Source organism: Ammodytes marinus (assembly GCF_949987685.1).
Source record: "Ammodytes marinus genome assembly, chromosome: 3".
Taxonomy (NCBI): domain Eukaryota; kingdom Metazoa; phylum Chordata; class Actinopteri; order Uranoscopiformes; family Ammodytidae; genus Ammodytes; species Ammodytes marinus.
In genome coordinates this window covers 17,936,910-17,962,805 of record NC_137232.1, presented here as the reverse complement: position 1 = coordinate 17,962,805, position 25,896 = coordinate 17,936,910, and the positions used below count along the sequence as shown (strand labels likewise).

Here is a 25,896-nt window from a genome sequence, read left to right as displayed (position 1 = left end):
CCCCCCCCCCCCACACACACACACACACACATCCATTAATCCATAAATCATTGATACTATTAAGAGAAAAATATTAAATTTTTGCTTTCACCAAAATGTAATAACTGACCCTAAATATTTATTGTTAAGATTTTGGGATTTAAAATGACACTATTTTTATAATAAACTGAACTAAGCTTTACTTTATGGACTATCCTGGCTTCTTAAGATATAGGCTATACATTATTTAAAAACTAAACCCACCTCATATTAGCTGGAAAATAGCTGATAGCAGGATTGGGTTTATGAAGAGCTGACTTTTTAGAGTTAGCCTATGTCTCTCAAAGGACTGCGATGCAGCTAAACATATGATTATCTTATTGAATATAATGCTTTGGAGTATATTAAACCAACCAGCTGTATATTAAAATGAGCTCAACCTTAAATGTAAAAATAAAATATTGATACAACAGTAGCATACTAATGGCACCACTAAAACTATTGTGTTTGTATATAGGCTTATGTCTGGTTTGAACCCCCAGCAGGACTAGCCGGCTACCATTACATCAGCTTATGTAGAGCCTTTCAATAAACATATTAACCTGGGCTTGGTTGTTGTTTTAAATAATAAAAAATAAGTATGACCCGAGGCGGTGAATATTTTGACCTGCTGCAGTTCTCCCTGTCGCCTGTAGGGGGCGGAGCGCTCTCCTCCACAGCTCCGTGTTACCACGTACGTACGGCGGTGCTGAGGGTGTGGACGTCCCACGGTCTCACAGCATTCAATCAAATAGAGACAACATAACGCTGCTAATAACTTCTGCTGCCTCTCTCTCTCTTACTGCGTTATACACAGCGACAGGCGGATATTTCCGGTAAGTTCGTCTGCCTGGAGAAGCATGTATTGAACTGTTTAAACCAACAGTTGTTTTTATTTTCGTGCTCATTTCAGTCAAGTCACCGTCAAATGAGAGAAACATAAGATAGTGCGCAGCGGTTAGGGTAGTCGGTTAGCTTGTTAGCCAAACCTACCTGTGTCGTATTCAGTCAACAAGGAGCATGTTAGCTTATATGTGGAGCTAGTCGACTTACTTTTTGTCTTTGTAAATGTAATGAAAGCGCACGGTTGTTCTGCCGAAGGGATGACCAGCTAACTTAGACGAGTCCCGTGTTAGCTCTATAGATAGCAGTGCAGCTAGTGACTAGTCAGACTGTTGTAAAGGCAGCAAAATGCTAAACCTGTGAACTCATTACTGTGACTCCAGACTATTGCAATGTTTATGTTCAGTATACCAACTAATCACAAAGTAAGTCGGTTTTGTATAAGCGTCAGATTCATTGCATGATAAGTTCAACTGCAGTTACATTTCCCAATGTGAGTGCTTGGCTTATTCATAAATTAAACACAGAACTCTTCATTGATGGTGATTGTAAATAATTGCAATTAATGCATCACAGTTCTCTGCTAGTGCAATGCATTATTTGTTTACCCTGTAGTTATCTGTTGTCTTCAGTAGTGACTTATAACTTTTTGAATATGATCAGGAAACAATTTAATAATTGTTCAGGCAGTCTAACATTTGAGCACTGTTCTATCCCCATAACCCATTCATTGTAAAAAAAATTCCATGATTTCAATTATTCTGCTAATTATTTCCTCGATTAGTATTATGGCCTATACAAATGTCAGCTATCAGCATGTGCAAGTGGCTTGTTTTGTGTCACCAATAGTCAAGAAAACCCCAAATATTTTTCAGTTTAATTTCACAAATGAATCCTCAGAATTTAAAAACTGGAACCAAGTAATTGTTTTACATTTTTGTTTGTTAAATTACTTTATACACAATTAATTAATTATCAGGGAAGTATAATGGATTCTAACATGACACTGTTATTGTGAGTCACAATGCTGTAGACTTCATACCCACCCAGTATTACTAAGTGGTTACGATTACTCAACACTAGTCTTCTTGGTTTGCTTGAGTTTCTTTTTATTGAGGTTTGTACCAAAGGATCATAGGAGATAGGATCTAACTTTTCAGGAATAAATTGATGTGGAAAATGTGTTTACCGAGGAACTCCTCTTCCTTTTCCCATATTTTCCAGAGGCGGTGTAAGAGCTGCGTAGCCTCTGTAAACGTATCCCTCGTTGTCCCAAATGAGGGACTGATGCTGGACAGGAGTCTGCTGAACCCCATCGGGTCGCCTCTCTCACCTTCTGTTCCAGTTTAGTTCTGGAACTACACCTTTGGGTGCACCTTTAAGAAGCACCAGAATGGATGATATCTTCACGCAGTGCCGCGAAGGCAACGCAGTGGCAGTTCGCTTGTGGTTGGACAACACAGAAAATGACCTAAATCAAGGGTAAGAAAAAGATTTTATCTACTGTGTATTTCCTTTTAAGTAGGATGTAGCATCGAGAAATAACTTCTATCCTTCCTTGGATAATCAAATGCTACTCAAATGGAATTTGAACTGAACTGCATCAAGCCAATGCCATTTCAAAATAGCATGTAGACTTGTGACTCATCTCCAGCAGGTTTCCGTTGTCATCAAGTTACTGAATAAAGGTGTTAAAGTTGAATTTTTTCTATTTAAAAAGCTTACCATGGCCTAGTGAGCTTGTCTTATCCTTTTAAAGTATCTACAGATGGAAGAATCATCACACAGGCTTACAGAAACTAGCTCACTCTTATCATTAGATTACCTCTTTTGTATCATACATTTTTCAGCCAACAATTACTTTTCCACAGTTGAATTTAATCCCCACCAGACTTTCCACGACACAAATTTGTGATGCCGGATAACGTGAACCGGAATCACAAGGAAATATCGCTTCCACCGCAGCGTCAAAATTGCATACTTTTTAAAAGTCGCATTCTTAAAAGCCAACTTTCTGGTGCAGGCAGAGAGCCCGCCTCTTCAGTCCCTAGTGAGATGGTGGCCTGTGATTGAACCCATTTCCTTGTGGGCGCATGTTGTTTATCTCCTGAATGCCAGCAGAATGATTCAAAAGGCCGATGTTGGGACAGGAAGCCTGCTGCGATGGTGGAGTTAGACACGCTTTGCAGTAGTGGCTGCAATTAACATTACGCCTTTCAGACATGTAGAAGACTGGACATACTGTACACACACTACAGGCTTTTTGTAAGCTCTGACATGTTTATTATACACAATATGTGTCTGGTAGTTACAGATCACCAGTCAGACCTGAGCTGCTTCAGTATCCTCAGCTGACTCTGTAAAGAAAAACTAAGCTGAGCTTGCCGCTCGAGTAGCTATGGCCACCCGGGAAGCTTCTGTTTTGGACTTTTCTATCCTAGATTTAGACCACCGGTATTTGTTTGTAAAGCAAGCAATGGGAATGAATTAATCCATCTTAATTATGATGACTGTGCACCTTTTGAACTGCTCTTTTTTTACTATGTGTTATTACAATTTTGGTTTGATGGTTGGTCGGCGGACACAATAACATCTATTTGGATTTTATGATATAATAGTGAGTTATTTGCAAAGGTCATTGTCTTCAAGTTTGAGAAGCTTTAATTAAATAACCAAATACTTTTTTCATTTCCTTTTGTCACTGTTGCAAAGATGAACATAACAATGTTCAACTAGTCATGTGTCCAACCCTTTCAATTTTACACGTTACCAAGGTGAGGAAATGATTCATGCGCCTTTTGTTCAAGAGGTGTGACTCTGATAACACCCCAGATAGCTACTTTTAGTCTAGACATTGTGAGTTGCCCTGTGAGGCACAGGTACATTTGTATTAAAGTTTACAATATTATAATTGAAACAATAGTTCATAAGTATATACCTAATCTTGTTTTGTAGCAGTTGTGTGGACCATTTCCCCTTCATACAGAGCCTTATGTCTGTGATCATGACCTCATGTTTGCTCTGTTTTTATTTGCTTTTATTTGCCATTGTTGTAACTTAAGGCTGCATCTGGCCAGGGTGGATACATGCACTCCTACATCTGACCTCTTCCATTAGCTGATTGCATGTCAGGTTCCCTTTTCCGGGTGATATATCTCCTTCAGTGGGTGAAATGCACTTGTTTCTTTTCATTTCCCAGCAGATCTTGTAATTCTTCTTTTCCTATATTGCATTGAAGCCACTGTATCTCGGCAGCCTATCAGATCCTGTCTCTGCAATATTTTCTGTGCTCCTTGATGTTTACACTGATGTAACTCCCAGACAAAGAGTAGTAGAGGAATGCTGAATCTCCTTACAAGGAATAACACACAGGCCTCCAGGGAACCATCTACCACCACCAAAACTGAGAGAGAGGGGGGGAGGAGATTATTATAGTAATGAAGGCAGGACTAGAAGAGGTATGTGTGACGAGACAGGGGATCTGTGTGTGTGTGGAAAATAGTGAATTTTTCAAAAAAGAAATGCACAGTAAGCCATGGCAGAGCACGTAACCTTCCCCTCCTCCGCTTATGCGTTTCCGGTATTCGTCCCAGTGGTATAAGATAGCTCCACTCATTTCCCCTCAACATTTCCTCCCAAGTTCAGGAGAGTTAATTGGCTCTCAAAGTTTTAAACAAATTCTTCTAAGCGTTTATAACATAGTCGTCATCTCTGGTCTAGCATCTGTATTATACTGCCGATTTACTCGTTGCATAATGTTTGAAAGAATTGTAAAGCTGAAGAAATACGCTTCATTTATGAAATAGAGCTTACATTTATACAATATTTGGCTTTTTTAATCAAAATAGTTAACCAAATAGTTTAACGCGGCTTCCAGCCTTTCAAATGTGCACACTTGCTTTTTCCCGTTGTCTAACGTTTTATAGCATATAGTGAAATATGTTGTGTTTGGTCTCAAACGCTGGACTGAGTATAGTGCTCTTGTGTGTCATTGTGTCTTTGATGGCCATCCCAAATTTCCATCAGGAAAAAGTGTGTGTGTGTGTGTGTTTGTGTGTGTGAACAACAGTTTAAGCAGAAGTTTCCCTTTTACTCATGATTGTCATGAACGGCACATGTTAAGTTCGAGGTGATTTGTTTGGGGTGGGGAGAGATTAACAGTGTGTGTGTACTGATTTTATATATAACCTCTTTGGTGCGGGCAGCAGTATGAGGTTACTATTGCAAGCAGACAGTGGTCTGGCAGGTAGTAAGGCCTTCAGAATAAGCAATATCAGCACGTCGGCCTTACACTTGGTAATAAGGGCTGATTAGAGATGCAAAGATATATAGAATTTTCTTTTCTTTAAGATGTAAATAGTTTCTCATTTGTAGCCCTCAATTCCATAAATTCTGCTTTCTCAAGTACTGTATGTTTAACAGTATTTAATGTGTCATTGACTTTTCATGAGATGACAGAAGAAAGAAAAGACATTTCTACAACGTTAGTGTCTCCCTTGTTAAAACATTGTTGCACCAACACGTCAATTACAGAAAAAGTGAGAGGCAGACTAACTACATACATACAAAGTCTTAGGAAATGTTTTTTTTATTCTACATCTGTGGATTTTCTTCATTATTTGTTGGATGTTTTGTGGATTTGTATTTCCTCATCAGGGGCCTGTTATATGAGCTGGCGCGGGGATGTCGGCCAGAGACGTAAACGGTGCAGACAGGGGCTCTTCCTCAGGCTTTTCCATCTGCCAAACTGAGCACTGTTGGCAGGTGGAAGTGCCTGAAATAAATGACCACAGCCAGTGTGGAGGGGGTTAGGGGGAAGGATACCCTGGCACTCAAGTGCCTTTGGGTTGTGGGGATGAAGCTAGCTTAAAGGGAAAATCTCTCCTGTAAAAATGTGCCGCCGTGAATAGAAATCACACAGAAAGTGAAAGGCCTGAGCCAAACTTGACCTGGTACATCAAGTGTTACATTTACAGCAGTTTATGTGGATTAGGGCCCTTTTGTTTATGACTAATGTCATCAGTCCTAAACACACAAGAAGAAAAATGTGAAAAGGAGATTACCTGAGATTTCTGTCATGAACTGATCTCTGTAAGAAGAGTGCACGTGCACAACAAATAATCAGTTATTCCATTCCGCTGAATTATGCTTTAAATTGGTTAGAGTAGTTTAGATTTGTTTCTATACATTGATTATTTTATTATTATTATTTATTATTTATTATCTTCTGAAATTGGACTTTCGAGCAGCAGGATTGAATATTGTTTATCTAGAATTATCTTGATAGACAAATTGGAGTAATACATATTATTTTTTTTCACTGGTTATCTAAAAAGAAGGAATCTCAGATGAGACAGATATTAACCCCTTGCCTCAATAATTCTCCATCTCCCCCTAGGCCTAAACAGGCGCAAGCTTCACACAGAAAACTAATAAAATCTACGAAGTGAGTCTGTGGGGAGGCTTTCTCTCATAAACGTCGGCTAATTAGTTTGTAGGCTTTGGCCTTTTGGTCTGAGAGGAAATTGCCCTTAGAGCAGAACTGGTGTGACTGCTGCAGGTCACCCACATGCACAGTTGGATGTGTGTTGTGGGACTGAGAGGGTCTTTTGATGCTGTTTTGAGCACAACGTGGCTGGATTTGTGAATACAAGCCAGTGAATTGATGGTGGCCGAGTGGGGAGGGAGGGCTCAAATTCCCGCTCATTCATAATGCTCCCTCAGTTCTTAGATCATTATTATGCCGTCTGCCTGCTCGTAACGTCAGAGAATAGTGCATAACTCTATTATCTGCAGGATTGTGCTATGTCTCGGGCTATGGAAAGTGGAACATCATGGTCGATACAGTCCAGCTGTTTTAGTGAAACTGAGAAGGACAGGATGTAATTTGAATGAGAGGATGGGGGAGTGGAGTATTCAGAAGAGTATTAGCGCCATGGGGAAAAATAAACAAAAAATGACAGGATGTTTTTATTTCTTTAATTATGCATAGACGAAAATGTCGAGAATAAAGTGGAAATACAAATTTGTGAATAAGGAGGACAAGACTGCTGGAAAGATGTTCACAGATTCAAACTTTAGGTTTCAACTGCACTGTATACGAATGGAATGGAATATTTTGTTTGCCCTGCTTTGTAGACAGTCTTGAACATTCAATTATATTCTAGACTTTGTATTCACAAATTTCTATTTCGACTTTATTCTCAACATTTCGACTTAATTCTAAGTGCATTATGGGGAAAAAAAGTCCTTCTCTTATTTTGTTCTGCTCCTGTGGTCTTTCTAATACTCTTCCGTTGTGGAGAGACTCAGATGAGGGAGGAAGCTTTGTAAAGGAAGAGGAGGAGATCACCACTGGCTGGCTGGGAGGAGGACAGACAAATGGAGAATGACTCTATCGCACTTTGGCACAGCCGCTGGAGTGTGTATGTGTGTGTGCTGTGCAGCTGGAGGAAGTCACACTGCGCCTTATAAGGACTGCAGCAAACGCTACTGTTTTTTCCACCCCTCTCTTTTCCTGATTGACTGTCTGTCACTTAGGTCTTGCTGGTTCTAATCTCCTTGTCTTTATCTCTCATTCTCAGAGGAGGTTCTCCATCAGTCACTCTGACATGCAATTGAGGCCACTGTCCTACATGTGTCGTCGTTGCCAGTGTCACAGACACAAAGAATGAGGAGCGCATGAGGCTTACTAGCTGTCGTCTCAGTTACAGTTGCATCAACTTCCTGTTTTTAGAGGGAGCTGGCAAAATGGTCCAAAAAAACAAGTTCCTCTCAAAGCTGAGTGTCACACTACTGAATAGCCTAAAGCAATGTAATGCTGAATTAAATATTTATCCATCGCCAGTTTATAAATCTGTTTGTCTACAAGTTTGTCTATTACAACAGTGCTGCAGTACATCCTGTCTCCATGAAGGTTAGAACAGTCAGGTTGTTGATGATGTTGCGTGTGGGCTACCCAGCGTTTCTCTGGAATTTTGACTTTTTTTTTAGACCTCCTACTACAAGGAACTTTTAAATGTTTATGAAACATCTAATTTTTCCGAGACCATCAGCGAAAACAACACAATTTTTTTTATTATTGAGGCCTTTACACATGTTTGATCTCCAGGGATCTTTCTTTTTTTCGGCAGGCAGACGGGAACATCCTGTTTCCCGAACTGTACTACATCTAAGTTTACTTTGCTTTACCATTGTCGTATTACCATTATTAATCTAACATAATCACATAGTCACGTATGAATATATTAACTCATAGTGGTGCATCCTGCTGTCTCTCTTCCATTAGTCCCTAAACAAATTCACGTGACGCTGGTAGTAAGAACATTACCACGTTTGTCCAAAGGTGCCAGTGTGCCACTAGAATCAACAAAAAACAGAGAGCTCCTCCAAATCACATACACTCAAACAAAAATAGTCCCTTCAAGCTATAGAAAGAGTTGTTGGAAGTTGCCACTGTATTTTTTTTCGCCCTCAAGTCATACACTTTCCCTTCCAGTCCTTAAGAAGTACTTGGTTGCTGTTCTGAAGTTTCTGTCAAACTTGAATTTGAATGTGTCTCTGTCCCTTTTAGAGACGACCACGGCTTCAGCCCTCTGCACTGGGCGTGTAGGGAAGGCCGCTCCAACGTGGTGGACATGCTCATCATGAGAGGGGCTCGCATCAACGTCATGAACCGAGGAGACGACACGCCTCTGCACCTGGCCTCCAGCCATGGACACTGCGACATCGTGGGAAAGGTAGGGGTCATGTAAACACTGAAGCATGCACACACACACACGTGATGCTGGAAATGGCTCCTTTTGGGTTTCCTTTTGGTCATCCTGTCAACAATGTAACTATTTTTTTATGATTCTCAGATTACGAGCTACTTTGTGGACATTCAAACATGACTGACTCTCCCTCTATGGTATATTTCCTAACAGAATATGATGAACTAATATTTGTCGGATATATCTTGTATTGGGCCAACTATGTAACATGTCCTGTCTAGAAATGAAGTTTAAAAACCTTAAAGCAAGTTTTCAAATCTCAGAAGCCAAAGTGATTATGTATCTCTTAAGGATTGCTCCATACACCCAGGATATTATGAAATCTAAACTGATGCCATCCACACCGCTATAATGAAGACAAAGGTCTTGTCTGTTCTTGCAGTTCCACAATCAGCAACTTGGAACTGAAGGGAATACTTTAGCAATTTTTTAGTGTCAAGGGAACATGTTATGTGTTAAGTATGACTATACTCCTGTTTCACAGTAGAACAAGCAAATAACAATGTGAAAAATTGTTTTAAAAGTAGTAGTTGTATATTAATAAATCCTTTGTTAAACATGGACAGTAGCTTTCTCATTATTCAAGGACACAATCTAGCCAAACTGTAGCTGCAAACACAACCAGCAATACAGGGATTCATTCACTGATCTGCAGTCTGTCTGCACATGCTCGTAAGCAGCATAAACACCAACTCACCTGCAGGACTCCACCTTTTGAATATGACTCGCATGGACTGTATGTCCTGCTTTAAAGGCTTTGTAAACCACTTTGTTATACTTTTGGACACAGCAGGACTGCAACATGCAGTGTGAAGTGCATGTGTGTGGAACTCTGTATGGCTGCAAAATGATTGTATAAGGGTTTGTAAAACAGCAGGTCTGGTTTGTTAAATAGTCTTACTATGCTGACACACTTAATGTAATTATTTAAATAATACAATGATTTATTATATCTAAGTGTATGGTATGCCATACTGTGATGCTCCAGGGTGTCAGATTGTAGAATAACTGCCAGGCACTTAACATACAGTTTAATATTAGGCATGTCTCAATGCCTCTGGTATGTGTCCACAGGCAAGACCAACCTCCATGATTAATGTCAGCAGCTTTAACACTCATCCCTGTATACAGTCCAAACAACATCTGACCAGTCTCGTTTTGCGTATAATCCTTTGTTTCTGCTTCTCTTTTAGCTGATCCAGTGCAAAGCAGACACCAATGCATCCAATGAACACGGGAACACACCACTGCATTATGCCTGCTTCTGGGGCCAGTACCAAGTGGCTGAGGTCAGTGCGCCCCCTGCTGGCATTAAACATGAGGCTGATGTGTTTTTCTATTGTGAACTCCCATCATCATACACTATTCATTTCACTGACACCAATCTGTCATTTTTTACTCAGGACCTCGTGACTAACGGGGCCCAGGTGAGCATCTGTAACAAATATGGGGAAACTCCTCAGGACAAAGCCAAACCACACCTGCGTGAAATCATCAGAGGTATTACGACTCCCCGTTACCACTCACCTCAAAAGTATCTTTGATTTTCTTTGCGTTGAGTAAACACTGAACACAATCTGTCCCTCAACCACACAGAAAAAGCGGAGAAAATGGGACAGAGCTTGACTAAAGTTCCCTTCAAGGACACGTTCTGGAAAGGCACCACCAGAACCCGACCTCGTGAGTCCTGCACACACATAAACCAGTTTAATAGCTGACCAGTTTCCATCATTAGAGAGCGCTGCCTGCATGTGAGAAATGTTCCATGCTGGCCCAAACAGTCTTAATGTGCTGTTTGACATTTCTACTACTTTTCCATCTCCTTGTTGGTGTCACATGAAATGAATAATGTGGCTTTTGTCTGAGTTTCATCTTGTTTCGATCTTGTGTTTTAAGGCAATGGCACCTTGAACAAACATTCAGGCATTGACTTCAAACAGCTCTCGCTCCTGGCAAAAATAAACGAGAACCAGTCTGGAGAGGTACTCTATTATTCTTGTTTTCCCTATTTTACTTTTATTGAAGAACTGCTGTTTATCAGTTAAAGTCATTTTTATAGCTTTTTTCTACAATTTTCTTCTTGTGTCAATGTAGTTGTGGCAAGGGCGCTGGCAAGGAAATGAAGTTGTTGTTAAGGTGCTTAAAGTTCGTGACTGGACCACAAGGAAAAGCAGAGACTTCAATGAGGAGTGTCCTAAACTCAGGTTATTATTTAATCCTGTATTAGTCTGCCTCTGTGTTCCTGCGCTGTTGACGTCACTCATTTGTCTGTTTGTGGTTTGTCAAATCAAACTTAATGTATTTATTTTTGGGGGACGTTGCATCTCACACGAGCCGTTTGTCTATGTCAAATCCTCTGTGGGTTTTTCTTCTTATCTTTTCTCGTCTGTCTGTCTTTTTGTGTCTCTCTCACCTGTCCCTGCCTCTTGGGCTCCATCCCAGGATATTTTCCCACCCGAATGTCCTCCCCATGTTGGGAGCATGTCAGTCTCCTCCCGCCCCTCACCCCATCATCATCACACACTGGATGCCTTATGGCTCCCTCTACAATGTGCTGCATGAAGGCACCAGTGAGTACCTCTACTCTCGTCACAAAGTCCCAACTTGTCACCATTTACATTGGTTTTGCAGGGATTTGTGATTTGTTGCACTTATTATGCATTTGTCATTATGTTGCCATCACTTTTGGTACAGTAGCAACTGTTAGTATGTGGTGAAAGTAAAGCGTCGCTGAGACGTGATAATATTGGTCACTCTTCCTGCCTTCAGACTTTGTGGTGGACCAGACCCAGGCGGTTAAGTTTGCTCTGGACATTGCTTGCGGAATGGCCTTCTTACACACGCTTGAACCCATGATCGCCCGTCACTATCTCAACAGCAAGAGTGTTATGGTATGTAGAAGTTGTGATATCAGCACAGGACCATAAATATATACCATTTGTCACATATGATAACTGACATATCATAGGAAATTGTGTCATAGGAAAAGCCGAAGTGACATCTCAATGGCTGTTTTTTGTTTCCACAGATAGATGAAGACATGACAGCCAGGATCAGCATGGCAGATGTCAAGTTTTCCTTCCAGTGTCCTGGCAGGATGTACTCGCCTGCGTGGGTAGCCCCCGAGGGTAGGCATCACTCATACAGCGCTGATCCAAAGTGACAGCTGAAACCGCTAAAGCTCCAGCGTAAATGATGGATGCAGGCAACCCTAGACTTGTCTCACAGTTAAATGCAACGTACAGCCTTGAGATACAGTGAAATCTAAGCTAAGTTGGAGAACATAAACTGATTTATGAAATGTGAAAATAACCAGGAAGACTTTTGCAGCAGTAATGCAAACAGAAAAGAGCAACCCACGGGACATTTTTTTTTTAAAGTTGTGTGTATGAAGCACGATGGCCGTGACCGCGTGGGATACAGGAGATTATTTGCAGCGAGTTACCATGGAAACAACCATAAAAGATTTGTAGAAGTGGGTAGTGAGCCATGAAATTGAGTGCACACAGAGCTTTAAGATAAGGCTAAGGTAAAGAATTCTTCAATAAGGCCTTTTTGTAATATTTACACCTGGTAACATAACAGATGGCCACAGTAATGAAATGAGTGTTTAATAGAGTAAGTAATACATGTAGGAAACTGTTAGCCTGGCTCCGCCCGCCTACCTACTTCCGCCCAAATTCAATTTTCCCTTCAGTAGTCAGTCTGGGGCTGGGATGTATTAGTGGGATCCTGCTCGAACAGATTTATGAGTGTCCAATCAGCGAACAGAGCGAGTGGCTGAGAACGATGACGTCGAAGTCGCGCTCCAGTTTCAGTTGAATGCTGCGTTCCTTTATACTCGGAACTCGGAAATGTCCGACTTGGTAGTTCCGAGTTCCGACCCGTCTGTGTTCCAGTGCATCTGCTCGGGAAAGTATGGACGCCTACTACCTTTCTCATCCAAATAACTAAACGTTAGGCTCTAGCAAGTTACCGTTGCGAGGTACCGGTAGATCCATAGACTACAATATGTAGTGAATTTCCGAGTTCCCAGTTCAACTGGAACGCACCGTCAGAAGCCGGCTCAAGACATACGTCACGACCAAACGTTATGCGATTGATTGGTTGGTTGATCCAGAGTGGCACTGGGCAGATCCAATAGTTTTAAACTTTACCAGACACCCGCCTCCAAGTGAGTGAACGTTTGCCAAATAGAGAGGTTCCAGACCTTCTGTACACATGAAATGAAGTAGATGGTCTGGTAGCACCAGGCTAGGAAACTGTAATCATGAATGGAATTTATATCCTAGCAGAAGAAGTTACATATCCATGACACACATTTTCAGTTATTGGAAGAGTTGGGAATAATAGTTTTGTGGGAAAAGGAGCTTGAGGTTTAATTTGAATACAAAGCAACTGTCAATCACTGGTTTTGTTGGGGCAACATAAGTAAATACCTCTTTAATAGTGAATTACTTTTTTTTCAATCTTAAATCATTCTGTAAAGCTTTCATAACTTAAGTTAACAAAACAAAGCGCATCAGATTTCAGAGGGATTTCTAAAATACCTGTGTAGCCTATGGCAGCTAAGAATGACAGCTCTAGTTTAACTTCACACATCAATTGGATTTCTGATTACTTCTTTATTTTTAATTCAGCTACACTTTTATCACTACAAAACACAATGTATTCCCTTCCGTGTGTTGATTAATTGTGTAGAAGTGAGTCTTAATTAATATAGGTGACATAAAGTCAAGGCGATAAATAGACAAAGATTTATTAGACATTAAATGCAAAATATATGACAATCGCTCATACAGAATAGATTAACACTGAAGTACATGGTGTGTAGAGACTGGTAGATTTACAGCCCAAACGTGGATGATGCTCATTCTTCTTCTACATAAAGTGCAAATACATTTAAAGATTTCATCGAGTGGAGTTAATAATATTCGAGTAATAAACCACATTAATGTAGAAATACTACATTTCAATAACAGTCACTGTATCTTTGAATGTAGAATGTGCAAACTTATCTTTTTCAATTATATTTGATTAGGAACTTTTTGCACAAGGTGTATGGAGGCAGTGCCTGTTTCGGTGTGTAGTTTGGTGTTTAAACTCTACGTAACATTTACATATTGCTCTTAATGATTTCCAGCCCTGCAGAAGAAGCCGGAGGAGATCAACCGTCGGTCAGCAGACATGTGGAGCTTTGCTATCCTGCTTTGGGAGTTGGTGACCAGAGAGGTGCCTTACGCTGACCTGTCCAACATGGAAATTGGCATGAAGGTTGGCTTCTTTCACTCATTAGATTACCCACTGAGTAGCAGGCAAAATAAACTCATCATAGCTATAAGAATATATTTTCTTCTGTTCCTAATATGTCCTGTCTTGACCCTCAGGTTGCCTTGGAGGGTTTGAGGCCCACTATCCCCCCAGGCATTTCACCCCACATTTGTAAGCTCATGAAGATATGCATGAACGAAGACCCAGCAAAGAGGCCTAAGTTTGACATGATTGTGCCAATTCTAGAAAAAATGCAGGACAAGTGAAACAAAAAAAAGAAAGAAAAAGAAACCCTCCTCTCTGCCCTCCTGTACTGAACCGGATATCTTAACCCCAAATGGTGGTGTGGTGCTGACCAGTATTGCCTTAAACTCTGACTCTGCCGCCACATCCAACGCCACTGTAGCTTCTGCTTCTGAGTTCAGCAGCAGTCACTCCTTTTTATATTGTTTTCATTGTGATTTCAAGTTTTCTTTGAAATTTGTTTTCATCTTCGTCACTGATCCGCTGAGAATGTGTTCAGAGGAGCCTAATATTGCCTGTTCATCTTCAAACCTGTAATCATGTGGACAATCTTCCAGACTGAGCAACCTATAGAGGTCAGCATGACGGTCTCCTACTTTGCTTCAGTGGATTTAAGGCCTTATTTTGTATCTGGTGTTGGCTCACTATTAAAAAGTCAGCCCGTAAGGATCCTGCTCCACTATAATGGTGGCTCCTAATAAAACGAATAACATATTAACTCAACTAAAGCTTGTATTGTGCGAAAAAAAGTTGTGTTGGCAACAGATTGTATGCAAGTGGACGAGCATGACATACTGTATATCTGAACACAATGTAAGATTAGGAAAAGGTGTCTGCATAAGTGGTGCCAATGTGAGTACCTAGCAGTGTTGTACCATTCAGCTTGGCTGTGTTGTGATCATGTGTAAAGCTTGACCTGTCTTGAGCACTGGCCCCTGTACAACCTGCTGACAATGATGTAAAACTGGCCATACAAATCTTTATTTCTTGTTATTATTATTTTTTCCCGCAGCAGTAAAAATGTCAGTTTTGATCATTGCAATTATGGGAGGCTAACTTTCAAAAACACATTGCAAGTTTGCTGATTTTATTTTTGTTAACTGTAATAATGTGATGTAATTGACTAGATTACTCAAATGTATTACTGCTATTTAGTTTATTTTAATTATTTTCCCCTATCTTCCCTTCTCTGTATCAAGATGTGAAAAGTGTAATTTTCATGTTAAATACTGGCAATCTATGTAATACCATGTTTTTCTTGTAGTGTCATGAATGAATGCCACAGCCCAGACTATATTTTATTCATGGACATTGTAGGTACATTTATATTTTGTTGTCGAGCATAGACACTGCCTTTCCTCAAATTTTAAGGCTACATCAAAAGCTGAGTGGGCCATTAAGGGTTGAATTAACATCTTGCAAACTGTCATTGTTGTTTCACTTTTTTTATTCTTATTATTTTGGTCCTCAAGATAACTTCTGCCTTCACCTTCACTTTACCTTTATGGGTTGTTTCTTCTACCTGCATCGTATCTGTGCCTCCACCAGCTTGCTTGTTTGTGCCGAATCACAGAAGCCAAAATCAAGAATGACTTATACAAATGTATGTATTTATATATAAAAGTATATTAAAAAAGAAAAATGGGCAACTTGAATGTGTGAATTCATTAGCAACATAAATATCAGACCAATTTTAAAAGGGTATATTATTAAGCATCGAAGCAATTTGATGAAAAACATACTAAAATGTTTTATAATGTTAAATATCCAGTGAAGTGTTCAGAAACTTATTTTATTTGATTAAGTATATATCTTTATTTTCCATCATTACCTCTAAAGCTATATATTCATAAAATATTTTGGTTACACTTTCTCATAACCCAGGGTTTATAAGTTATATATTTCCTTATTAACAGTTATTACATATTTAATAATTATTTATATTATATGAATTACAAGTCATTATTTGAAACAGCATAAGTCAGTTTATTACTTTCCAATAAGCTGTACATTTGTATGAAGTTGTAAAATATCTGTCACTGGTTTCGCTCTTTTTAATAAACCATCAACTAGACTTAGTTAATCATATGCTGTTATAATATCCCTTTGTCGTTAATACATACTAATAAACCTCAAGTCAACAGAAAAAGTCAGTCAATATGATTTATTGAATCAGCAATTATGCAAATAAATAGTTTACAGGGGGATTCTGGTTTGGACACATTGACATTTGCTGCTAATATAAGTATCAGACATTGTGGATATTGCTGCTGGGTACGGAAGCTAAGCATTGTGTTTTACATTAGCAATATATTCAATTAGAGTAAATAAAATAAGTCATGTCTGTCTTGTGCTCCAGGCTGTGTGGTTTCTTGACGTGACGTCAATCGGTGACGCAAGTTTGCCCTCCATCACCGGCCGAGCCCACTGACAGAAAACACCTAGAAACGGAGCGAAGCCTTTACCACTCATGGAAATATGTAGCTAGCTCGCACGGTTCATCATATATCGACAACAGTGGGGCTTTGGCGGAGCTGGTAAGTCACACGTCTTCACATAAACTGGATAAATCACTGTCATCGCGCTCGCTTTGGTTTTCCTGTTGGAAAACATTAGCTAGCCAGCTGAGGAGCTAACCTTAGCCTAGCCAAGATGACGACGGCCCGTTATTTCCAGCTGCGGCGGTGGCACCAGATTAATATCGTAGTATTTTAAGGCACTGATTTTAGAACAGTATTGCACACAACAGTGAGCCCACACAATGTAACAATATGCTATGTATTGAGCTCAATCTCAAGAGAGTAAAGGGTCGTGTTGGCAAATGGATGGTTAAACTGCTGAAGTACGTTTTGTATTCGTCAGAATAATCCAACAGTGAAAGTAACCGCAGTAATGGCCAACCCGGAATAGACGAATGTACAACATACTTCAGATTGCAGACTGAAATGTATTTTTCCAATCAATATAACTATAGCATTTTGCGAGAGGTAAACAGTAAACCCTTAATATAGTAAGAGCCAGTTACCACAGTACATTGTATTGAACTCAAATGAGATACTCGACTAAATTCCTCTGTTAGTAATCGCTAGCCTGGTAGCTAGCATGCTAAAGGTGATGCTAACACATCTCTCTCTCTCTCTCTCTCTCTCCTCCAGAGCTGTTTCATGGAAAATTAGCATGGGTGGCCACGATGATGACGATATGGCATATGTCGTGAATAAACAAAAACAAGACGAGGAGCTTAAGAACAAGTTGAACGACAGCAGCCACTGGTGCGACCCGGAGTCCACCGGCAACAATGCCAAGTGGGTCAAAGAAGGTCGGAACCAGCTGCGGAAAGTAGCCGAGGACCAGGACCTCAACTGCAACATCAGCCAGAATGGGAACAAGGAAGACTTCCCTCACCAAACCACCACTCAGGTAGAACAACAGGGGAACGACGAGCAGACCAGGTCTCCCAAAACTTCAATGACCCCCGGCCTCAGTGAGGAGGAGTCCAAGAACATGCTCATTGAGCCGCTACTCATCGACACTCTGGAGTCCACAGAAGAGAAAGAGAGAGAAGAAGACGGTAAAGAGAAGGAGAATGCATCAGAGGAAGAGGAAGATACATCATCATCAGGTGATACCAGAGAAGTGACAGAAGAACAGAGTAACATGGAGTCTCAGAAGGAGGGCAGTGTAGTGGGGAGAAATCCCTGCCTCCTGTTCTCCAACATGAATGGCACACCAAGTGAAGAAGAGGCCAGCTGGCCCACAGTGTCTCAGGACAACACAGCTGACAGCACTCCAAATGGCAACAGAGGTAAATAGAAGTACATGGACTTGATGTTTAGGGAACACATTTATGGTGTAATAAAATCAAAAACAATATACCATTATAGGTGGAGTGGACAGTGTGAACACTTTAGTATATATTTTCAAAATACAACAAAAAGATATGATCAGAGCATTGAGTAGATGAAAGGTCAAGACTTTACTGTCAGCCCCCCTTATTTAGTATTAATAAGCGGGACACAACAATAGTATAGAACATGCATCATAATGTGGCTAAAAGCAGATTTAGTTTTTTTAATTAATGTACTGTCTGTCCAACATCTATAACTCCTACTGATACACACCCATGGGCTGAGTTTGTTTTAAAAACAGTCAGTCAATGACAATATAATAATTAAATTGTTACAATCAAATCAAACTTGTCTCTTTATGATTAAATGCTATACAGGGATTACAAAAAACTGAGATATCTGCTTATAACTGTTAATTATTATTTGTTAAATGTTTGTACCGTTAGATGTAAAACCTTTTCCTAGCGTACTTTCTGTTACAGGGTCATTTGTTTAGTTAATTTAGTTTTGGACTAGTTGTGCAATGGTCTATTGTATGATACACATTTTTCTGAATAATTTACTGACCACAGAGGCCCTCACTATTAGTCTATAATCTTATCTTCAAACAAATAAAGCTAAATCTGTATTAATTTATGTATTGTATTGATCTGTTCATCAATGGATGCAGTTGTTATGGTGAGTCAGGTGGAAATAAGACAGGTTCACTTGACTACCAGACACAATAAGGCGAAGCAACATTACTAATGCAGCACAGGATGCTGTGACGCATGTATTTTGAGGGAGTGGAAGTTATGAAGTTAATCTTCAATACTATTGTTAATGATTCTCTTTCTCATTAGCAAGCTGATGAAAGCAAGAGTTAAAACACTCAAAGATAATTTGAAGAATAAACAAAAGATAACTCTGGTTTTTGACTAAGTTATAAAGAAGATATGCTGGCCATGTTGAATGAATCAATATCCCCATTTGTTGTACATTCCTGTTTATCTCATTGTCAAGCTCCAAACCTAATTGCTGTACAGAATCAATTATTTCAATGCTGTCATCTTTGTGTGTTTGTCCTTGTTCTCTTCCTGGGTTGTCTCCTTTATTTTTATTTTTATGACATAAAAAACACTATTTCTCCTCTTGTCCCCTGCCTTTCAGATTCCTTCTGGGATTCCAGTGCTTTTGAGACGGACACGGACCTGCCTTCAGGATGGATGAGGGTGCGAGATACTTCAGGGACTTACTACTGGCACATCCCCACAGGCACCACCCAGTGGGAACCTCCTTCACCGTTGGGTAAAGTTGGCGACTCCATGACGTCTATGTCCCTGGAGACTACACCCTGTGAGGAGCCAGAGGTAAAGTCCTGACACTCATTTAGCTTGAATAGAAGCATTGGCAAGTGGTTCTGTTGACGCTAATATCTTTTGTTAAATTTACCAGGATTCCTGGGCTCAGCTTTCCAGCACAGATGAAGGAGCAGGTGATGGGGAACTGTGGAAGGTAAGTCTGACCAAGAATGTTATGAAGTGAACTCAAACTTAACTTATGTTATCTCTAAGTGAACATAATGAACGTTTAAATGGGAAACTTGTTACAGCTGCCACATTATTCCAAGAATTCTTCTAGCTGGAGTAAGTTTCCATTTCCATTATTCATTTTTATTTGTTTCATCAGGAGGAGGGAGAGGTTGCGTCTGATCAGAGTCTGAAGGAGTTTGAAGGGGCAACTCTGCGCTATGCATCCATCAATCTCAAGTATGGGCTTTTAAAGTTTTCTGAGTAGTTATTTATTTATTATATTGTAACATGTTGCAACTTTCTTTCTGTTACTTATCCTTATCACTTTCTCTGTCAATATAGTTACAATTGCTCCCATTCTGATGAAGAAGAGAAGCTCGCTCCTCTCTGCACAGATTTAGAATCAAAGGTAAACCAGTGTTGTATTGTTAGATGTATCCAATATGTTTAGAGTAAATTGAGAGTCTCAAAACCAGATTGCCTATGAAGAATACTGTCATTGCTCTTGAGAAAAAAAATACTGACCTCAGAACTGGTCTTTAGACGCTGCACTGTGGCTGAAACAGTAAGTTAAATGCAGAGGGTGAAATTATTCCAAAGGAAATAATAACATATCTCCTAATATGTTGTTAACTGTAATGAACATGAAAAAGCAAAAGCATCAAAATGTTGTTTTTGTGAGTTATTTTCTTCAACCTGGACACGGAAAAGCAGTGGACAGTGTTATACTTTTTATGTACCGTAGGTTGAACAGCAAGGCTTGGTCTCGCTGTTTGTTGCCAAGCAAGGATTTTCTTAGCTGTGCAGTAACCAACACAACTAATTTGGTTTAAATAAGCATTAAATCAGAGTCGCATTCATAGACCAACACACCTCAAATGTCCATGCCGTTTGGTGCTAATGTGCAGCATATTTGTACGGTCAGTGTTTTGCAGTGCGTTCTCTGGGCTGGGTAGAGATGTCTGAGGAGGACATGGCACCCGGCAAGAGCAGTGTCGCTGTCAACAACTGCATCAGGCAGCTCTCCTATCACAAACACAATCTTCACGACACTGCTGGCATCTGGGGAGAGGTGAGGGGTTTTTACTTACACACACTTAAGCCACAATTCCTGTAATGTCCGTTTTATTGTAGATGGATACCATTTAGAAATGTGGTGTACCGCTGTGGTGGCTGGCAATGACCAATGCCCAGAGAGATTTGAGTGTTGTTGCTAACCACAGTTCAATTATTTTGGTTGAAAGTGATCGATTACAATACATCAGCCATCTGTAAAGTTTAGGCTATTAATAAATATTTTCATAGCTAAATTCATATTGCATTTGAAGTGAAACACCTGAAATGTGTTCTAATACATGTATAGATATGCTGTCTTAATATCAGTCCTCAAATGACCCTGTCAGGTGAAATGTTTGAAAGCCAGGCAGCTCATACATAGTGTGTGTGTGTCGTCACAGGGTAAGGACATGCTGATGGTGCTGGAGAATAACACTATGAACTTGATCGACCCACTGGGCCAGACTCTGCTTCACGCTCAGCCCATTGGCAGCATCCGTGTCTGGGGTGTTGGCAGAGACAACGGCAGGTCAGTATCCACAGTACAAGACCAAAGCAATGATGGCTGATCGACACAGGATTTTTTGCAGATTTGCTTTAATCAAACCATGCTTTCGTTTGCAATTTTTCAATATGTGAAGAGGCTCAAAACATGTTGCTAAAAAACATCTAACACCTGTTTACAATGAACTGATCTGTTGGGTTCTTCCCATTATCCTATGGACTCTGCATTTAGTTGTTGATTCCCCTTTTAAGTTAATGTACAGCCTCCTGCAGTCATGACTCAGAGGTTTGGCATTCCTTAAGAAATCTGTCATAGCATAACACTGAACTCTTGTGTATATGCCTTTTTATTGTGCACTGCTGTCCTCTGCTGGATTGTTAGGAGCATTGCAGACAAAGATAACCGACTGTTTGTGCCTACTATCTGTCTCACTCTATTCTAACAGTTATGTTTTTCCTTTCATGCTGCATTTTCTATCTTAAACAGGGAAAGGTATACATTTTAAAATTAATTATTTTGAATTTTTTTGAATTATTGTTTTGTGCTGTTAGTTGCAAGTAAGTAAGTGTGTGTGTATGTGTGTGTTTGTGCTAGATATATATATATATATATATGGATATATATTATCTGAATTAGCTCATCTATTAATGATTTGATGTATGAAATGTGACCTTTTCCAACTAATTCTACCTGCAGGGATTTTGCTTATGTGGCTCGAGACAACCTGACCCAAGTGCTGAAGTGTCATGTCTTCCGCTGTGACTCCCCTGCCAAGAACATAGCGACTAGCCTTCATGAGATGTGTTCAAAGGTCAGCCACTGTTGAATTTAATCTGGGCTCATAATGAGTTTAATGCAATTCCTTGGTTCAACCATGGATTTCTCTACTTCTAACTTTTCTTCACTTAATTTGCCTTTAGATAATGATGGAGAGAAAGGCGACCAGGCCAGGGGTGAGCAGGCTGAACTCTGACCCGAATAACCCTGTGGTCCCTATTGAAGGTATAGAAAAAGAAACTTTAGGGCTTTACACACTCTGAATATGTATGGGAAAAGGTCACTTAATGCTTACTCTTTCTTAACAGAGTTTCCTGCTCCGAAAAATGAACTCTTCCAGCACTTCCAAGTGTATTACCTTGGTGTTGAGCGCGTGGCTAAGCCAGTTGGTAAGTAAACACGTTCAGATATAAATTCTATAATGGTTCATGTGAGCACTTCAGCTGTTTAGCTGTTTGTTACTGGAAAAAGTGAACTGTCATTGCATCACATGCCATGTATTTCTTTATGCATTTCACAGGTATGGATATAATCAATGATGCACTAGAGGCAGCAATAATTGGCAAAGACAAAAATGAGTGGACTCCTGTCTCCGTGAATGTTGCACCAGCCACCCTCACTATTCTTTCAAAACAGGTAACAGACAAACTGAACATGAAATCATGAAATGGTGATTTCAAATAAGGGTTCTATCATGATGTGACTTTACCTGAATGACAGCAATATGTTTTAAGTTTAAAAGTGTCATGCATTAATTTAAGTACGTACTATTTTCATTACTTGCTTTCACCTAACTTGATATTTTAGTACAATTTGATCAAAATTGTATTTTTTCATTTTCTAACCCCAGAATGAGGAGGTGCTGTCAGAGTGCAGGGTGCGTTTCCTCTCCTTCATGGGTGTGGGGAAGGACGTCCACAGCTTTGCTTTTATCATGGCGGAGGGTCCCAGAGATTTCTTGTGTTACATGTTTTGGTGTGAACCCAACGCTGCCAGTCTGAGTGAGGCTGTGCAGGCTGCATGCATGGTAAGACATGAAAAGAACACCATTCAGGTGGAAGAGAGATGAAGGCATGAGATGCACATGTAAACAAATGGTAAATTATGTCCAGGGAAGAAATGTGTTATTTGTGTGTCAATTCTGTCAAGACTTTGATTTATTTTACCTCAAAGTCATAAGCTAATTTTACACACAGGTAAATCAATATAGTTGATATGCATGAGCCAGTTTTTAATGAGTCTGGTTTCTGTAATACAGCATTAAATCTGTGTGTGTGTTTCTGTTTTCTAGCTCCGCTACCAGAAATGTCTGGACGCCCGTCCGCCCGGCCTGGCCTCCTGCCTGCCCTCTCCTCCTGCTGACTCTGTGGCTCGAAGGGTCAAGAAGGGCGTGCAGAGTCTGCTGGGCAGCTTTAAGAGCTACAGGTCCGGCTCCCAATCCCCTTGAGATGGAGTGAAGAGGATTCACAGTCCATTAAACACAAGGTCCTCCACCACAGCCCCTTGTAAACATCACATCTCCTCCTCCTCTCACCCTTCTGCCACTGTTTTCGCCTTACAACCGTTTCACTTGTCTAGTCACTAGTCTAGTGTGTGACGTAGTTTGTGGGGAAAATGTGTGTCTGAAAAAGAAATGCATTTATTTACATTTTTGGCTTTTACTTTATATAAAAAAAAAAAGTTTTAAAACTCCCATCTTCAAACAGAACTCCTGGCATCTATATTTTTTTCTTTGCTGGGATTCCTTCTGTGAGTCTTAACTATTTTTGTGTTTTAACAAACAATGCTATGAATGTTGGATATGGATGTATTATATTTTACATGCAGATGCTAGAATTTGCTTGAGAAGAGGTTGCTAGATTCTCTCAGAAATATACTCTTTCCCTTTTACTCCTCGGTGCAATTATCATCTCGTAACACTCCTGTTTTTCTACTGTTTTAAAGAAAGGTACTGTAACACAGTTGCTGTCTGTTGGTGTCAAATATCCTGATACTGATTTTCCCAAATATCAGTGCAGTTCTCTCTCTCTCTCTCTCTCTCTCTCTCTCTCTCTCTCTCTCTCTCTCTCTCTCTCTCTCTCACTCTCTCTCCCCCTCTCTCTCTCACCATCGGGTGTGAAGCGCTGTAGGCTTCTCAGTAGTGTGCCACGTAGTTCTATGTCCCTCTCCCTCCAGAACCACGTATTTTAGTCTTCCAAAGAACTGAATGGTCATATGTCACATAGTGAGCAAGCACTGATTTGAGTGTAGTGTGTTTCTCATACAGTCTGCATGGAACATTTGCAAGTTCAGTGCTAGTGTGCAATAATCAGATGTCCCTGTATGGTGTGGTGATAAGATTGCTGCCGTGTGATGATTTGTTCACTTTATCGAGAGTCTGGGTAGATTGAGTGTGAGGCCAATGGAACAATAGAGCCATGTTAAAAAATCATTATGGTGTGATAGAAATAATAGTAATCAAGACAAACTCTGGGTTTTCGCCACCCCTTGTTACCGCCACCAAACACTGAATAGTACTGTACAAACCCGCCACAAGCTGCATGTTTTGATAGCTTAGAGTTCTTACTGCTTGCGGCAGTTTAGCGCTTAAGACCCATCCATGTATCCTGTAAATTCTCTCTCTGTGTTTCTGTACGGTAAGAGGAGGCCTGAGGTGATGTGTTGTTTCGTGTTTCATAGGCATGTCACTCTAGTAAGTGTCAGTGTTTATCATATGCTAGCAGTAGAACGTTAGACTGCCTGTCTTTCCTTCACACTGAAAAGATGAGAGCTGGTTAATGTTTGTGTTTGTGTATATGGGAAACCTAGAGATGATTTCTCCAGTGGTATACATTTTTTATTATTTCCCTCTGCCACATTTTGACATGTGGGCCCCAGACACTCCAGTTATGTAATGTATTTTTTTTAATTGTTTCCGCACACTACACAATGTACACAATTAAGATGGATTTCACATTAGCTTGTTAGATTTACTTTTTTATAAAGAACAAACTAATTAGCCAAGTTGTATTTTATCTTTGTGTGTCTGTCGGTGATAAATACTGTATGTAGCACAGTAGTAATAGTCATCTCTAATGTTAAAGATGCAGTTTGTAAGACTTTGTGGTGGTTTTGACCTCTGCACTGCATTTGTTTGGCCACATTGTTCAATACATTGGTAGCTTCCGTACATGTACTAAGTATCCTCCATGCTAACTGACTTTGCTTCATAGAGCTAAAAATAAGTCCACAAATATAAATGCAAATGTATCAATTGTCTATATCATGCTGATATAAACAAGAGACTATGTTAAATGTTAGAGACTAATTTCTGAATATTGATTGACATTTCTGATCTAAAATGAATCCCTTTTTGAAATAATTTTAATTACGTTTCATTAACCCACTGTCGGCAATGAATTGTTCATATTTCTTTTAACTATCTAGATGTTATGTTTAAAGGAGAACACTAATATTTGATATTCTATCTGTATTGCAAGAAGCAGAAATCTGAAGTGTCCTCAAAAGCTTGCTAAAAGTGAATTGTGGTGCATAGTGCATACATGTGATCCATGGTTGAATCATAAGGATTTGAATGTGAGTAAGGAGAAACTGTAAAATCTGTTGTGGAGTCTGTTCTGTTGTCTAACTTAGTTGATTCTAAAGGCAAAGCCATGCTTTGTGACGACTGGCCTTTCCCAAACTCTTAACTCTTATTGATTCCTATAGATGTTTTTAACAAGTTACCAAACACTACAACTCTTACCAACTGCTTCTTTTGTGTGTAAGATATAACACTAATGGAAATAATTAGTCTACATTGACTCATGTTACTGCCTTGTCACTTCATGTGTCACTTGGAACTATTTAGCTTTTTTTTTTCTCCTTTTGAAAGTTTGCTGTGCCCAGTCAGTGGCCACACTAAAGCCAGATGAATTAAAAGAACATTAGCAGATTAATTTATTTCTGTTCATGTAAATTAGGTGTATAAAAATGTATGTATATAAAAGTCACTGCACAATAAATGTGAACATATCGGAACTGGTTCTTTGTGTGCTCTTTTTAATGTGATGGTTGTGTGAAGCCAAGTGTGTCTGAAGTAACGTCTCTGGTCTGGATCTTATGGCCTGAAAATGTCTCCTTTGGTTTCCGGCTGTAGAGGTAGAGGCATTTTTCCCTTTCTTCTTTTTTTCCTTCTATTAATGGCTATATCTTTCACTCCCAGCCTTTCCATTCAAATATAAAAGAAGCCACATACAACCTGTCTGGCAATTTTGCATTTGCATTAAGCC

At 39.8% G+C, this 25,896-nt stretch overlaps 2 protein-coding genes across 2 annotated transcripts; both read left to right on the top strand.

The window, feature by feature from the left end:
- The first annotated feature begins 755 nt into the window (after positions 1-755).
- On the top strand, positions 756-15,583 carry LOC307269815 (scaffold protein ILK). The gene is made up of 13 exons (XM_080052878.1): positions 756-854; positions 2,086-2,343; positions 8,435-8,600; positions 9,827-9,922; positions 10,037-10,133; positions 10,230-10,313; positions 10,530-10,615; positions 10,728-10,837; positions 11,076-11,203; positions 11,403-11,524; positions 11,662-11,761; positions 13,777-13,907; positions 14,021-15,583. The coding sequence occupies exons 2-13, from the start codon at positions 2,255-2,257 to the stop codon at positions 14,168-14,170; spliced, it is 1,359 nt and encodes a 452-aa protein (XP_079909004.1). The 5' UTR covers positions 756-854; positions 2,086-2,254; the 3' UTR covers positions 14,171-15,583.
- Positions 15,584-16,343: 760 nt separating this feature from the next.
- On the top strand, positions 16,344-25,645 carry apbb1 (amyloid beta (A4) precursor protein-binding, family B, member 1 (Fe65)). Its single transcript, XM_080054011.1, has 14 exons — positions 16,344-16,465; positions 17,084-17,733; positions 18,926-19,125; positions 19,211-19,270; positions 19,445-19,524; positions 19,630-19,696; positions 20,213-20,359; positions 20,745-20,872; positions 21,545-21,659; positions 21,769-21,850; positions 21,934-22,014; positions 22,146-22,261; positions 22,476-22,652; positions 22,917-25,645. The coding sequence occupies exons 2-14, from the start codon at positions 17,106-17,108 to the stop codon at positions 23,070-23,072; spliced, it is 2,037 nt and encodes a 678-aa protein (XP_079910137.1). The 5' UTR covers positions 16,344-16,465; positions 17,084-17,105; the 3' UTR covers positions 23,073-25,645.
- Positions 25,646-25,896: the final 251 nt, after the last annotated feature.